This window comes from Prunus mume, linkage group LG3, assembly GCF_029339155.1.
Source record: "Prunus mume cultivar Tortuosa linkage group LG3, ASM2933915v1, whole genome shotgun sequence".
NCBI lineage: Eukaryota > Viridiplantae > Streptophyta > Magnoliopsida > Rosales > Rosaceae > Prunus > Prunus mume.
In genome coordinates, this window is record NC_142700.1 from 9,649,585 (window position 1) to 9,665,578 (window position 15,994).

At 39.1% G+C, this 15,994-nt stretch overlaps 1 protein-coding gene, 1 long non-coding RNA gene and 2 pseudogenes across 3 annotated transcripts; 3 read left to right on the top strand and 1 right to left on the bottom strand.

Annotated features, from left to right (window-relative positions):
- Positions 1-238: 238 nt before the first annotated feature.
- On the top strand, positions 239-3,433 carry LOC148918676 (uncharacterized; annotated as a pseudogene).
- A 3,658-nt stretch (positions 3,434-7,091) lies between these two features.
- Positions 7,092-9,633, top strand: LOC103325729 (uncharacterized protein At4g26485-like). The gene is made up of 4 exons (XM_008227912.3): positions 7,092-7,611; positions 8,058-8,268; positions 8,458-8,820; positions 9,388-9,633. Exons 1-3 carry the CDS (start codon positions 7,458-7,460, stop codon positions 8,564-8,566), a joined length of 474 nt encoding a protein of 157 aa, XP_008226134.2. The 5' UTR covers positions 7,092-7,457; the 3' UTR covers positions 8,567-8,820; positions 9,388-9,633.
- On the bottom strand, positions 9,199-10,858 carry LOC148918677 (uncharacterized). Of its 2 annotated transcripts, XR_016125240.1 has the most exons (4): positions 10,322-10,858; positions 10,107-10,202; positions 9,866-9,967; positions 9,199-9,766 (listed from the first exon to the last, which is right to left on the bottom strand). It is a non-coding gene; the product is annotated as an uncharacterized LOC148918677 (long non-coding RNA). The 2 variants fall into 2 exon arrangements; XR_016125239.1 differs by having other exon boundaries at positions 9,199-9,967; positions 10,322-10,857.
- Positions 10,859-13,019: 2,161 nt separating this feature from the next.
- LOC103325795 (uncharacterized protein At4g26485-like) lies at positions 13,020-15,755 on the top strand (annotated as a pseudogene).
- Positions 15,756-15,994: the final 239 nt, after the last annotated feature.

A 15,994-nucleotide genomic window follows, 5' to 3' on the forward strand; every position in this document is an offset into this window, starting at 1 on the left:
CGACAATTCTAGACAGCAGTAAAATGTCTGTTGTTTTAATGTTTATTTATTTATTTATTTTAAAATGAGTCAGTCGTATTAGAGTTTCCAAAAAAACATCCCGGTGTACAGCAAACAAAAATGGCCAGGACCGGGAAAGTTTGAGAGTTTTTGTGATTCAGATTCTAGTGAACTTGGCCGAATCATTGTGTTGAACGGAGAGATATAAAGTGTCAGCTTGTCGACGTGGGACTGATGCAGAATGCATATTATTAGTTTTCCTTATTCTACTTGGATTAGTTTTCCTATTATTAGTTCTCCTAACTCTTAAAAGGTTCCTTCTTGGTAAAGGATTTCTTATTAGCTAATTTGCTTTCCTATTTCTTAAAGATTCCTTCTTGTTAAAGGATCTCTTATTAGTTCATTTGCTTTCCTATTTCTTAAAGATTACTTTTCCTTGTCCTAGGCTAAAAAGGGTTTTGTCTCTATAAATAGAGCTGTTTGTAATCTTTTAAGGCAGACTTGATTAATGATAAACTTCCTTACTTTAAACTCTCTGATTCCTTCCCTTTCCCTTCGTCTCTTCGATCTCTAATTCTTCTCTTCGATCCCTTATTTCTTCCCTGCTCTCTTGCTCTAGTGTTTACTCTAAACCTAAAGGCTATTTACTCTAAACCCACGGGCTGTTCTACATCAATTGGTAATCAGAGCCTTCCCTCACTTTCGTTTGCGTTTTCTCTCTACCATGGCACCCCAAACCGTGGCCAGCCTTGCAGAACAATTTCATGCGTTCCGCGACAAAGTTTCTGACGATATCGCTGGCATGGAAACCCAACTCTCCAAACTCAGCGTTGACTTCAAAGACGAGTTGGTACAGGCTCACACACATCGTGCGCAGACGGACCTTGCCATCACCAAACTCCAAGACTCCGTTCAGTTGCTTATCAATCACTTTCGGGCTGGACGTGCTGACCCTTCTACCTCCGCGGTGCTCTCAAGTTCATCTACGCCAACACCAACGAGTGGCCTTCTGCCCAATCCACCGGTGGATCAAAAACTCAAAGCTGTGCCATACGGCATGTCGCATGGCTCACCTGGGCTCTCGCTGATGCGCCCAAGGCTCAATTGGAGCCCCTCTTTTCTTCTGGGTCTCTGCCACCGCCCCATTATACCCAACATACAACGGGCCCTCCTCCCGTGACTACTCAGGCTCATACCATGCCACCCGTTCCACATGATCAAGCCACTCATCGCCATTTTGACAACGATGTCATCCGCCACATCAAGCCTACCGCCCCTACTTTTGATGGTCGTGGGGATCCTACGATGTTTCTTGATTGGGTTCAAGCCATGGAAGATTACTTTGCCTGGTACGACTTGACAGATGCTCATAAACTTCGCATTGGTAAGATGACGCTACAAGGAGCCGCTAGACAATATTGGAATTCTGTGGAAGCAAAACTCTACCAATTTGGACAGCCACCTGTGACTCTCTGGGACGAGATGAAATTAAAGCTTCGCGAACAATATCTTCCCACCTTTTATCGCCATCAATTGTATGACCAATTATGGACCCTTTCACAAGGAAGTTTGACCGTTACTGAATTCCATGCTCGTTTTGTTGAACACCAGATACGTGCGGGGATTCGTGAAGAACCCGACATCACTGTGTCTCGCTTTATCCATGGTCTTCGAGATGATATCAAACGTGAAGTTCGGCGGTTCCGTCCGCATACTTTGGAAGATGCATATTGCCACGCATTGGAAGCTGAAACCTTTTTGCGTCCACAACGTAGATATACAGCCATCTTGGGCACTCTTCCACTCCTACTCCAAACCGTAGTACTCCTAGCTCTAAATATGGCGTCTCCGGCCCACTGCTCCTACGATACCCGCAATGAAAAAGGACCAGTCCCATCCACGGCTGCTCACATCGAATGTTATCGTTGCCATGCTAAGGGCCACATCGCCTCTCGTTGTCCCCACAGAACTTTAACCCTTGGCTCCCTCAATGAGGACTCTTGTGAGGACGAATATGTGGAGCCCCTTGAACCTGTTTATGACCCAGAACTTGACAATTGTTATGAGGAGGAGGCGTTTCACCAACTGAGTGTTATGCGTTGTATTTATTCAGCACCTACATCTCCACCTCCTGATTCATGGAAGCGCACAAGTATCTTTCAAACTTATGTCCCTTGCGGTAACAGTAGATGCCAACTAGTTATTGATGGGGGAAGTACGTTGAATGTTATTTCTAAAACTGCTGTCGATCGCCTTCAACTTCGGGCTGAGCCACACCCCCATCCTTTTCATGTTGGCTGGGTAGATAAAACCAGGTTACCTGTTACCGAAAGATGTCTTGTTCCTCTCCAATTGGGTACTTGTCATGAGCAACTTTATTGTGATATCCTACCCATGAGTGTTGCACATGTGCTACTAGGCCGGCCTTGGCTTTATGACCACCATGTGAAAAGTTGCGGCAGGGAGAACACCTATACTTTTCAACATGAGGGAAAGAACATAACACTAAAGCCTTCCAATCCGGCCATCAAACCAACTAAAGATGTTCAACCAACACTGTCACCTACAGAGAAGGCTTATAAGCATCGGTTGAGTATTTTATCACCTGTAGACTTTGCCCATGAACTGCAAGACACTGGCGTGGTCTTTGCTCTCTTGCTTAAACCGGCATCTGATTGCACCCCACTCCACTTGTCGAACCCATACAACAACTCCTCACTGAATTCTCGATGTCATACGATGACTTACGGATGACTTACCGCCAGCAAGAGAGATTCAGCATGCCATTGACCTTGTTCCTGGTTCGCAAATTCCTAATCTTCCCCATTATCGTATGAATCCACCTGAACGAGCAGAATTGAATCGACAAATTCAGGGATTGCTGGCTAAGGGCTTCATTCGTCATAGTTTAAGTCCTTGTGCTGTTCCAGTTCTCCTTACCCTAAAAAGATGGCTCTGGCGAATGTGTGTGGATAGTCGTGCCGTAAATAAAATTACAGTTAAGTATCGTTTCCCCATACCGCGACTTGAGGATATGTTGGATGACTTGGCTGGTTCCCAATGGTTTTCTAAGATAGATCTTCGCAGTGGCTACCATCAGATCCGCATTCGGGAAGGAGATGAGTGGAAAACCGCGTTTAAAACCCCTGATGGCTTATATGAGTGGCTTGTTATGCCCTTTGGCATGTCCAATGCACCCAGCACGTTCATGAGGGTGATGACTCATGTGTTACGACCTTATATTGGTAAATTTCTGGTAGTTTATTTCGATGACATACTTATATACAGCCACTCTCATGAGGAACATCTTCAACATCTTAGGACGATATTCCTTACTTTACGAAAGGAAAAACTTTATGCCAACTTAAAAAAATGTTCGTTTCTTCAACCACAAGTTTTATTCTTGGGGTTCAATATTTCTCTCTGGGGTTAGCACAGATCCTGCCAAGGTGGAGGCTATTACTTGGTTGGCCAACACCCACGACTCTGAGAGGCACGCAGTTTTCATGGTCTTGCCTCTTTTTATCGACGTTTTATTCCAGGGTTCAGTACTCTTATGGCACCAATAACTGATTGTATGAAACAAGGTGCTTTTCTTTGGACCTCTGCGGCTGCCAAGGCCTTTACAATTTTGAAGCAGAAGATGACGCAAGCACCTGTTCTTCGACATCCTGATTTGACTAAAGTCTTTGAAGTCGCATGTGACGCTTCCGGAGTTGGGATTGGTGGTGTGCTTAGCCAAGAAGGACATCCCATAGCATACTTTAGTGAGAAACTTAATGAAGCAAAGCAGCGTTATTCTACTTATGATAAGGAGTTTTATGCTGTGGTACAAGCACTTCGGTATTGGCAATATTACCTACTGCCGAACGAATTTGTGTTGTATTCGGATCATCAAGCTTTGAAATATCTGCACTCTCAACGCACCATTAGCAGTCGACATGTTAAGTGGTCCGAATATCTCCAGATCTTTACATTTGTTTTACGACACCGTCCAGGCATTGACAATAAGGCAGCCGATGCCCTTAGTCGCATGGCTAGTATTTTGCACACAATGACAGTTCAGGTAACCGGGTTTGATCGTATTAAGACTGAGTATTCGTCTTGTCCAGATTTTGGGATTATTTTTCATGAAGTTTCCAATGGTAACCGTCGCGAATATGTGGACTTTATTATGAGGGATGGGTTCCTATTTCGAGGAACACAATTATGTATTCCCCGTACATCTCTCCGTGAATTCCTTGTTTGGGAACTACATGGTGGCGGCCTCGCAGGACATTTTGGCAAAGACAAGACTATTGCCTTGGTGGAAGATCGTTTCTATTGGCCGTCGTTAAAACGTGATGTTGCTCATCTCATTTCCCAATGTCGTACATGCCAGCTAGCTAAAGCTCGCAAACGTAACACAGGTTTATATACCCCTTTGCCGATACCTCATGCCCCATGGAAGGATCTTAGTATGGATTTCGTGCTTGGCTTACCTAAGACTAGTCGTGGCTATGACTCTATTTTTGTCGTAGTTGATCGTTTCTCCAAAATGGCACATTTTCTGCCTTGTGCTAAAAATACTGATGCTTCTTATGTGGCCAAGTTATTCTTTAAGGAAGTAGTCCGTTTGCATGGGCTCCCCGTCTCCATTATTTCTGATCGCGACGTCAAATTTGTTAGTTATTTTTGGAAGACTTTGTGGAAGCTCTTCGGTACTACTTTGAAGTTTTCTTCTGCTTTCCATCCCCAAACAGATGGTCAAACTGAGGTGGTTAATCGCAGTCTTGGTGATTTACTCCGCTGTTTAGTTGGGGATAAACCTGGTAATTGGGATCTTTTATTGCCTGTGGCTGAGTTTGCTTATAACAACTCAGTTAATCAAGTACCGTAAGAGTCCTTTTGAGGTTGTTCATGGGTTTTCTCCCCGATCACCTGTTGATTTAGTTGCTCTTCCTGTGGCTGCCCGCGCATCAGATTCTGCTACGTCATTTGCTGAACATATTAGGCAACTACATGATGATGTCCGTAGGCAGATATCCATGCACACCGACACTTATAAACTAGCAGCCAATGTTCATCGTCGTCAACAAGAGTTTCAGGAAGGGGATTTTGTTATGGTGCGTATTTGTCCTGAGCGTTTTCCTAAGCAATCTTTTAAGAAGCTTCATGCTCGTTCGATGGGTCCTTATCGTATCATTAGAAAGCTTGGCTCCAACGCTTACTTGCTTGAGTTGCCTGCAGATATGCATATAAGTCCCATTTTCAATGTTTCTGATTTAACTCCTTATCGGGGAACCTTTTCTCCACCTATTTCTATGGATGCTGCTCAGGGTTCCGCTCCTTCTATGGTGCCGCGTCTTCCTGCTACTAGTTCTGCCATTACAGATCAGATTGAGGACGTCTTGGATCATGAAGTTGTGGCCTCGTCTCACTGGAGGTTCTACCGTTATCAGTTCGTTGGGTTGGAAGACACGCTCGAGGATACTTGGATTACTGAGCTGAATTTCGCCATTGGATCCCACTCTTCTGCACAATTATCAGGATGCTCTTCATGATCTTGATTTGGCTGCATCCCGTCCTCCCATCATCCATACTTACAAACGTCGTCGTCATCCTTAGTCTTGGTTTACTCGCCGGTGTCGAGTTCTTTTTCGATGGGGGAGAATGATGCAGAATGCATATTATTAGTTTTCCTTATTCTACTTGGATTAGTTTTCCTATTATTAGTTCTCCTAACTCTTAAAAGGTTCCTTCTTGGTAAAGGATTTCTTATTAGCTAATTTGCTTTCCTATTTCTTAAAGATTCCTTCTTGTTAAAGGATCTCTTATTAGTTCATTTGCTTTCCTATTTCTTAAAGATTACTTTTCCTTGTCCTAGGCTAAAAAGGGTTTTGTCTCTATAAATAGAGCTGTTTGTAATCTTTTAAGGCAGACTTGATTAATGATAAACTTCCTTACTTTAAACTCTCTGATTCCTTCCCTTTCCCTTCGTCTCTTCGATCTCTAATTCTTCTCTTCGATCCCTTATTTCTTCCCTGCTCTCTTGCTCTAGTGTTTACTCTAAACCTAAAGGCTATTTACTCTAAACCCACGGGCTGTTCTACATCAGGGACAAGCAAAATTTGGTGAAGGCATACTTCAAGAGTGCTCGAGAAGTGCTGACTGAACAGGAGAAGTTCATGTGACACACAAGACAGCTTTTCCTTTCAGTGAATGGAACATAGTGAAGTTGGTACAAGAGGTTGGGCTATCTTTAGTCAATAAAGAGATTTTCTCAGTATGGGATTATCCAGTTATCAGAATAAGAGAGGCGCTGGGATATGTGACCAGACTTTTCCTGTTGGAAAGTGCAGCACCTTCAAATTTTCCAAGCGATTGTACCCTTCTCACTGCTTCCAGTTTCCTCTTTTCAAAACCATACCAAAAGAAGGCAAAAATATAGAAAATTGATTGCAATTAGTAGTTACCAACGGAATTGGGGCTGTTGAGCGTGTGAGGAAGTAGAGAGGAGAGCTCGATTCTTGAGCTTTTGAGCTCTGGATGTGGCGGTAGAAATATATATATATATATATATATATATTAAAAATAGTATATCCATGCGGCTATACTCTTAAATATATATATATATATATTTATTAAAAATGTATCACGGCTATACTTTTTAAATATATATATATATATATATTTATTTAAAAAGTATATCCAGTACTTGTTAAATATTTTTTTTTATTGCAGGTGTATAGACGTGCGGCTATACGGATTAAATATATTTTTTTATTGCAAGGGTATAGCCGAACGGCTATACTGTTTAAATATATTCGAATATTTAAATAGTATAGCCGCACGGATATACGGTTTAACTATATTTTTTTATTTAACGAGTATAGCCGAGCGGACGTATTAAAAAAGGTATAGCCGCACGGCTGTACACTTTAAATATATATATTTTATCTAACTAGTATAGCTGCGCGGCTATACGCTTAAAATATATTTCTTTTATTTAAAGGGGTATAGCCGGTCGGCTATACGCTTTGAATATATATTTTTATTTAAAGAGTATAGCCGTTCGGCTGTACGCGTTATATATATATATATATATTTCTCTCTCCTATCGAACCCATAACCCTAGCCAACTCTGGGTCTCTCTTTGCTTTCCCATCGAACCCAGAACCCCAGCCAACCTTCTCAAGACCCCAAATACTTCTCTTTCCCCATGACCTCATGTTCCGATCGAGTTTTTTATTTTTATTTTTATAAATTTAGGGTGGGTTTACCTCAAGTTGAATCTTTTTGACATCCCCACTCAATTGCAGTGGGAAAGAAAAACATTTAAGAACTACAATCTTACTTTAGGAGTTGCAATTAAGAATTTCCTTGAAGTTCGTACTGTTTGAAGTCCCAAAAGAGAAAAATAATAGCAAGTCAAGGAATTCTGAGAAAGTTGACGAAGAAGAGAGAACCAAATCACAATGGAAGTGTTTAGCTATAAGAGAAAGATTAAGCATTACAGCAGCGATCAGAAGATACTCTTAGTGGGAGAAGGAGACTTCTCTTTTGCTGTTTGCTTAGCTAGAGCTTTTGGATTGGCTATCAACATGGTTGCGACTTCTCTCGACTCCAGAGGTAACTTTTGAATCACCATTGACTTGTGTCAACGTCCAAGTACGTCCACTTTTACTCATTATTTATGCCCAATTCCTTGGTTTTCAAGCAACCCCGTTTGAAATTTTAATAAAAACAACCAACTGGTTTTGTATTTGGTTTTAAACTTCACATTTTGGTAATGACCCAAAGGAAATAATAGATAGAGGGGACCAAAGATGTTGTCTTTCAAATAGAAAAGCCTAGAAAGTTCCTGATTGAAATAGTTTGCATGCTGATTGTAGAGTCTTTGATGGTGAAAAGATAGATAGAGGGTTTCTGAATTATGATTGAAATCCTTTGCATCCTAATTGTAGGGTCATTAATGGTTAAGTAATAGATAAAAGGGCCCAAAGATGCAATCTTTTATTTTATTAAAAAAAAAAAATAGAGGGTTCCTTATTGAATCCTTTGCATTCTAATTGTAGAGTCTTTGATGCTGAAGTATTCAGAAGCTATGAGCAATGTGGAGGAATTAGAGGCCAAGGGATGCATAATATTGCATGAGGTGGATGTCCACAGCATGAGCCGACACCCTTTGTTAATTAGCATACGCTTTGATCGCATAATCTATAATTTTCCTCACGCTGGTTACTTGCATGGTCCCTTTTCTTCTGAACACAACAGGTTCCAAATTTGGTAAGTTAAAACAAATCCATATATGCATCCCCTTTAAAGATCATGGTATATGCTCTATGGTATTTTGCGTTCATAATGTGTTCCTTATTGAAGAACTGAAACAATGTAGTTTTGAACTTAACCAGAACACTACCAAAAAAAATGTAAACAGAGGATTTTGAATTCTAAATGAAATTCATGCATTTTCAGGTTTCATCAGGATTTGATCAGGGGATTCCTCCAGAATGCACGCGAAATGCTGACCGCAATAGGAGAAATTCATGTGACACACAAGACAAAATTTCCATACAGTGAATGAAAAATAGTGGAGTTAGCACGAAAGGTTGGGTTATATCTGGTTCATGAAGAACAGTTCTCACCATGGGATTATCCAGGTTATGAAAATAAGAGAGGAGCTGGGATGTGTGATCAAACGTTTCCTGTTGGAATGTGTAGCACCTTCAAATTTGCCAAGCTGTTGTGCCATTCCACCACTTCTGGTTTCCACCTTGGCATTACTACTTCAGGTCCATGGTCTGGATATTCTGGAATTAATGGTCCTCGCATGCAACGGTAAGCCCCTGCATATGAACTTTGTTTTCTTTGATTTAAATTTTTTGTGATTTTTAATACTACAATGAGCAAGCGACTTGCATGAGCCTAAATCTTTTTCAGGGCCAATACGTCAAATGAGAATGAGCTTATGTTTCTGTTAAGCAAGTGACATTCATTACCATTGTTTGCAAGTAAACTACTTTGTTTGGACTATCTGAATATAGCTAAATCTAGGGTGCATCTTCAGCTAGAAAGTATGCCTATCAAGTTTTATATTCGCTATGAAATGTGCCAACGTTCGTGGAAGTTCTGGAATGAATTGTACACACTTTCAGTTTCATATATTTGGTTTTAACTTTTAAACCATTCCATGTAATATGTAAACGCAGTATTCAATTGAGTAATATGAAATCAATTGAGTAATAGAGATTTAAAATGTCATGTGTATTGCCTACTTAAAATCCTTTTCCTGTCGCCACATAAGTGTATTTGGCTCATCATACATACATATCGAAGACTAGCTGCTTCAGGTGTTTGAGGACTGATATATGTCTACTATATTTAACACTCTGTGTGATTTGGCAGGTAATGTGCCCTACATGCCTTTGCACTGGAATGGCGATGGCAAGCAAGCATGACCCTCGGATCGATCCCTTGATTAGAAGAAGTGCATTGCCGTCAATAGTTCCCCCCTTTACCACTTGAAACCTCTTTGCCATACATATATCCTCCCCTGAATAGTGACATAACCAAGGGAAGGGACTTCTGTATATATACTGACTGTTCAAGAATATGATTAGACATCTGAACGCAATTGAAAGGTTTTCTTCACTTGTGCAACTTTGCCATTTAAATAAAAGTCAATAGTGATGAGGTTAGGTGAGGCGTGCGTACTGAATCAATTGGTTCCCTGATAATGATGGACTTTAGGCCTCTGTTTTTCCGTGTTATGAGGGCCTGGATACTGCCATCCCATAAACAACATCCAATATTGTGAATTCTTTTTTTCCGAGTAAGAGTAAAATTGATGCAAAATCACTTGCTCCAATTAACCAATGCTAACCTTGTAAAATTCAGGAAGATTGTGAAGCTTATACACCTCATTAACAGCTTGAATCTGCTTTGTTATCTAAAATGGTCGGAGTTGAAAAATCTTCATATGTAGCTAAAAAACAAGTAAGCAAGATATTAATGTTTCAGAATCCCATGTTTTTGGCTAACTAGTTACAAAATTTTACATCTAAATAAAAAACTCAAAACAACATGACTTGTAAGTTGTATAAAGAGAGAGCTTGCAATCATACCTCAGCTAACCCAGCAGCAATAACTTCTATCGACACAAAGGTCCGGGTGTGATCATTGTTAACTAAAAACCTCCCACTTGCTTCCAATACCAACACCTGTTTTACAATAACAAAATGTGTTAGAAACCAAAAAAGGGGAAATGGTTTACCGCAAATCAGCATTATGTTCAATAAAAGAAGTAAAAATCATGCACGCAATAGAATTATGTTCATACCGCCTCTGAATCTGAAGCTTCTGCCGAAGCATTGTGAACAGGGAGTCAACCTGGTGCACTCGGATTGGAACAGATTTTCCCAGACTTATATGGAATTCTCTACCCAAAGCAACCCGTTCAAGCTTGTGCTCATCCTTGCGCAAAATTTCGAAAGGGACGTCAACATCGACAGCATGGAGACGGGGTACCATAAAAGCTAGCTTGTTCAAAAATAAGGCCATCTCTTTCCCTGGTGCTGGTGGTATATGATCTGCAAGTATACAATTAATCAAGGGTCTAAAGGCTCTAAGGGCTCTAAGCTCTCAAAGTCATGGCATCTGCAAGTATACGGTTTAAAAATATTATTTTATTGCAACGGTATAGCCGCGCGATTATACTGTTTAAATATATTCGAATATCTAAATAGTGTAGCCGCCCGGCTATACGTATATACTTTTATTTAAAAGGTATAGCCGAACGGCGATACTGTTAAAATATATATTTTTATTTAAAATAGCTGAGCAGCGATACTCTTTAAATATCTCTTTAAATATATATATATATATATATATATATTTTTTTTTTTTCTCTCTCTCCTATCGAACCCAGAACCCCAGGAGCCAACTCTCGGTCTCTCTTTGCTTTCCCATCGAACCCAGAACCCCAGCCAACCCTTCTCAGGACATCCAAAAACTTCTCTTTCCCCATGACCACCCACAAGACCCCCTCCTCCTGCTCCCACCGCCTCAGAACCTAGAGCCCAACCCACCCGCAACCGCAACCCCACCCTCCCCCAACAAAAAGATACAAAGTGTTCGAAATTTTTTATTCTTTTCAAATTTTGAATTTGCAGAGAGAGAGAGAGAGAGAGAGAGAGGACCTAGTGTGAATGTGAATGAAGTAAATCATATAATACATCTTTGACATATTTTACTTTGTATTTTATACTACAGCTACAGGTATACCTCAAGTTTTAATGAATGTTGTTTTAAGTTCTTTTGCCTTCTGTGTTTTATTCTTCTATTTATTTACGGGCCTTGACCTCATGTTCCAATTGAGTTTTTTATTTTTAATTTTATAAATTTAGGGCGGGTTTACCTCAAGTTTGAATCTTTTTGACATCCCCACTCGATCTTTACTTTAGGAGTTGGAAAGAAAAATTTAAGAACTACAATCTTTACTTTAGGAGTTGCAAGTTTTGAAGGGTTTCAGCTAAAAGTTACATCCATAAATACTACAGCCAATGCTTTTCTTGAACAAAAAAAAAAAAAAAAAAAAACACTAGAGCAAATCAATCGACAATTCCAGATAGCACTGAAATGTTTATTTATTTTTATTTTCTAAAAGAGTAGTCGTATTAGAATTTCCAAAAAGGAAGTTGCAGGAAAAAAAAAACAGCAAATAAAAAAAGCCAGATCCAAGAGAGTTTGAGAGTGTTTTTTGATTCAGATTCTTTTGAATTTGGCTAACCTCTCGTTTTGGACAAAAGTATATAAAGTGTTATAAACTCCTTTACCTCTTCGATGTGGGATTGAAGTATAAGAGACAGGACAAAGCTTCTTCTACACTTTTTCAACCATCTTTTATTACAGAATTAAAGATTAGATGATTTTAAGATGTAATATCTTCTCCACATCATGCTTTGTTTTAGTTTATTTGAAGTTTAAGAATTAAAGAAATGAAGATTAAGCATTAGTGGGAGAAGGAGACTTCTCTTTTGCACTTTGCTTAGCCAGACAATTCGACTCCAGAGGTATTTAGATCAACACTGACAAGTCTCAACATACATTACGATTGTTTGCATGTCAACTACTTTGTTTGTACCATCTGAATATAGCTAAATCTAGGGTGCATCTTCAGCTAGAAAGTAGGCCTATCAAGTTTTATATTCGCTACGAAATGTGCTACCGTTCGTGGAAGTTCCGGAATGAATTATACACACTTTCAGTTTCATATGTTTGGTTTTAACTTTTAAACCATTCCATGTAATATGTAAACGCAGTATTCAATTGAGTAATAGAGATTTAAATTGTCCTGTTTATTGCCTACTTAAAATCCTTTTCCTGTTGCCACATAAGTTTATGTCAACTATATTTAACACTGTGTGTGTGATTTGGCAGGTAATGTGCCCTACATGCCTTTGAAAAATCTCACATATATTTTTGGCTAACTAGTGACAAAATTTTACATCTAAATAAAAAACTCAAAACAACAAAACTTGTAAGTTGTATAAAGAGAAAGCTTGCAATCATACCTCAGCTAACCCAGCAGCGATCATTGTTGACAAAACCATCCCACTGCAAGTTTTACAATAACAAAATGTGTTAGAAACCAAAAAAAGGGGAAATGGTTTACGGCAAATCAGCATTATGTTCAATAAAATAAGTAAAATTCATGCATGCAATAGAATAACCATACCGCCTCCAAATCTGAAGCTTCTGCCAGACCTATATGGAACTCTCTACCCAAACCAACCTCTTCGCTTGAGCCCATCCTTGTGCAAATTCTCGAGAGGGACGTCAACGTCGACAGCATGGAGACCAGGCACCAGAGAAGCTAGCTTGTTCAAAAATAAAGCCATCTCTTTCCTTGGGGCTGGTGGGATATAAACTGCAAGTATACAATTAATAAAGGGTGTAAAGCCTCTAAAGGCTCTAAGCTCTCAAAGTCATGGCATTTGCTAATGAAACTTCTAAGTAGTCAATTAGAGAACTTGGTAATGGAACTGAGCATTAGAGAATTTGGTTACCTGGGCCGGGACTGGGGCAAAAAGAGAGAAGAGGTGGGGGCAGAAAATTGATTGCAATTAGTAGTTACCAACGGAATTGGGGCTCTTGAGCAGTGACAGAAGAGGTGGGGGCAGAGGAGAGCTCGATTCTTCGGAGCTGTTGAGCGCTGGAGGTGGCGGTGGAAATATATTTAGAGAATGAAATATAAAAAATAATTATATTATATATATATATATATATATTTAAAACGTCTAGCCGTGCGGCTATACGATTTTAAATATATTACAATATTTAAAGAGTAAATATATATTTTTTATTTAAAGCGTAGAGCCGTGCGGCTATACGCCAATATAGCCGATCGGCTATACTATTTAAATATATATATTTTTTATTTTATATATATTTATTTAAGGAGTATAGCCGCGCGGCTATACGCTTTGCATATTTTACTTTGTATTTTATACTACAGCTACAGGTATCAGGAAAAGCATGAATCTTAACATTGTTCATCTAACAGTTTTAATGAATGTTGTTTTATGTTTTTTTGCCTTTTGTGTTTTATTCTTTTATTTATTTTTGGGCCTTGACCTCAGGTTCCGAACGAGTTTTATTTTTTTATTTATTTTTATAATAAATTTAGGGCGCGTTTACTCCAAGTTGAATCTTTTTGACATACCCACTCAATTGCAGTTGGAAAGAAAAACATTTAAGAACTACAATCTTACTTTAGGTGTTGCAAGTTTTGAAGGGTTTCAGCTAAAAATTACATCCATAAATACTAGAACCAATGCTTTTACCCAAAAAAAAAAAGGAAAAAAAAGAGTAGCAAATCAATCGACAAGTTTTCCAGAAAACAGTAAAATGCCTGTTGTTTTAATGTTTATTTATTTTTATTTTCTAAAAAAAAAAGTAGTCGTATTAGAATTTCCAAAAAGGAAGTTGCAGACAAAAATAAAATACAGCAAACAAAAATGGCCAGACCCAAGAGAGTTTGAGTGTGTTTTTGTTTCAGATTCTATTGAATTTGGCCAACCCATTGTGTTGGGCAAAAGTATATAAGGCGTTATGAACTCTTTTACTCGTCGATGTGGGATTGAAGTATAAGAGACAGGACATAAACAGTGGCACACATGGAACATAAACAGACTGGGAAAGAAAACAAGGAATGAATGCATGGAAAATTTAATGTGAGACATTTGAGGGTGAGCCTAACAGTTGCCTCTCAACCCTACAACTCTTTACATTTGAGAAAATGTTAGAATAAATTTAGTCCCGGAAAATGAACAGAAGTTAAAGAATTGGGACGAGTTTCAAGTAAGTTGGAAGAGAAGAAACGGATTAAGCACTACAGAAGTTCTCATAAGATACTCTTAGTGGGAGAAGGAGACTTCTCCTTTTCAGCTTGCTTAGCCAGAGCATTTGGCTCTGCTGCCAACATGGTTGCAGCTTCTCTCGACTCCAGGGGTAATTGGATCATCTTTGACTGTTTCACCAATTCTGATTATAAGAAATATACTTTGATATTAAAGTTACCTCATTAAGGTATTTGCTTCTAATATTTATATAACAAATCTGAAAAGTTACTTTTTTTTTTTCTGCTTCTGCTTAAATTTTGGGTTTCTGACTGAATTGATTTGTATCCTAATTGTAGAGGAATTAATGGTGAAGTATTCAAAAGGTTTGAGAAACTTGAGGGAATTAGAGAATAGGGGATGCAAAATATTCCATGTGCCAGATGTGCATACCATGCACTATCACCCTCTCCTTATCAAGATGCAGTTTGATCGAATAATATTTAATTTTCCTCATTCCGATCAGTTGAATGGTTCGGAAAAGAAGAAATCCAAAATCTGGTAAGTTGAAGCGAAACCATGCATGTAAGTTTTCTTATATCGATCAATGGTCACAACTAAAGGTGGCTTAGCAAGCTGACATATTTAAATTGAGCTCACTCGTGCTTCATGTATACCCGGTCAGCCTGGCCCAAATAGCCTAGACTCTAGGCCCATCTTCTAAGTCCATTAGATTAAAATCATGGATTTTGGAATTTCCAGGTTTCATCAAAATTTGGTGATGGGATACTTGAAGAGTTCCAGTGAGATGCTGACTAGAAGTGGAGAGATTCATGTGACCCACAGGACTTCATATCCTTTCACTGACTGGGAAATGGAGAAGTTAACAGAAGAGGTTGGCTTGTTTTTGGTTAAAGAATAAAGGTTTTCACCATGGGACTATCCAGGTTACAAAAGTAAGAGAGGAGTCGGGAAATGTGAGTAAAATTTTCATGTTGGAGAGTCAAGCACCTTCATATTTGCCAAGCGCTTGTACCCTTGTGCTGCTTCCAGTTTTCACCCTGGTGCTTTGAGCATTAGTTTATGGTTAGCTGACATAGTAGATAGATATGGCTTGCACTTATTCAGAGAGCTTAGAAAGGAAGAAACCAAAGCATGGCCACAAGAATTTGAGATCTCCATAAGATTTGAAGATTTCCAAGATCACAATCCTCACTACCATTGTCGGATACTTCATGTTGAATTAGAATCCCTGCTCTATCTAAGACCATAAGGCAAATGATTTTTTATTTTATATGCTCTTTATCTCTAACATTTGCCTCATATAAAACATGAGTTACTTGGGCTGAGGCAAATTCCCTAAATAAAACACTTTGTTAATTGTGTGCGATGTCATGTCATCTTATTGAGAAAGTAGGTTCAAAAAGGCAAAGTTGCATCAAGGGATTTGATAAGGTAAATTTGCCCTCATTTTGGAAATACAAACCATTCCACAAAATATTCATTTACGTGGTTTGCTGCTAGGTTTGAGGTTAAGGCCTCTGAGGGTTTTCACAAGATTGAACAAGATTTACAAGACGTCTTTCTCTCTCACTGAAAAAACTCTCTCTTGTTCCAGGCACTACTTAGTACTTACTACCTGCACGCACATTTTATTTCGGCTTTTCCAAAAT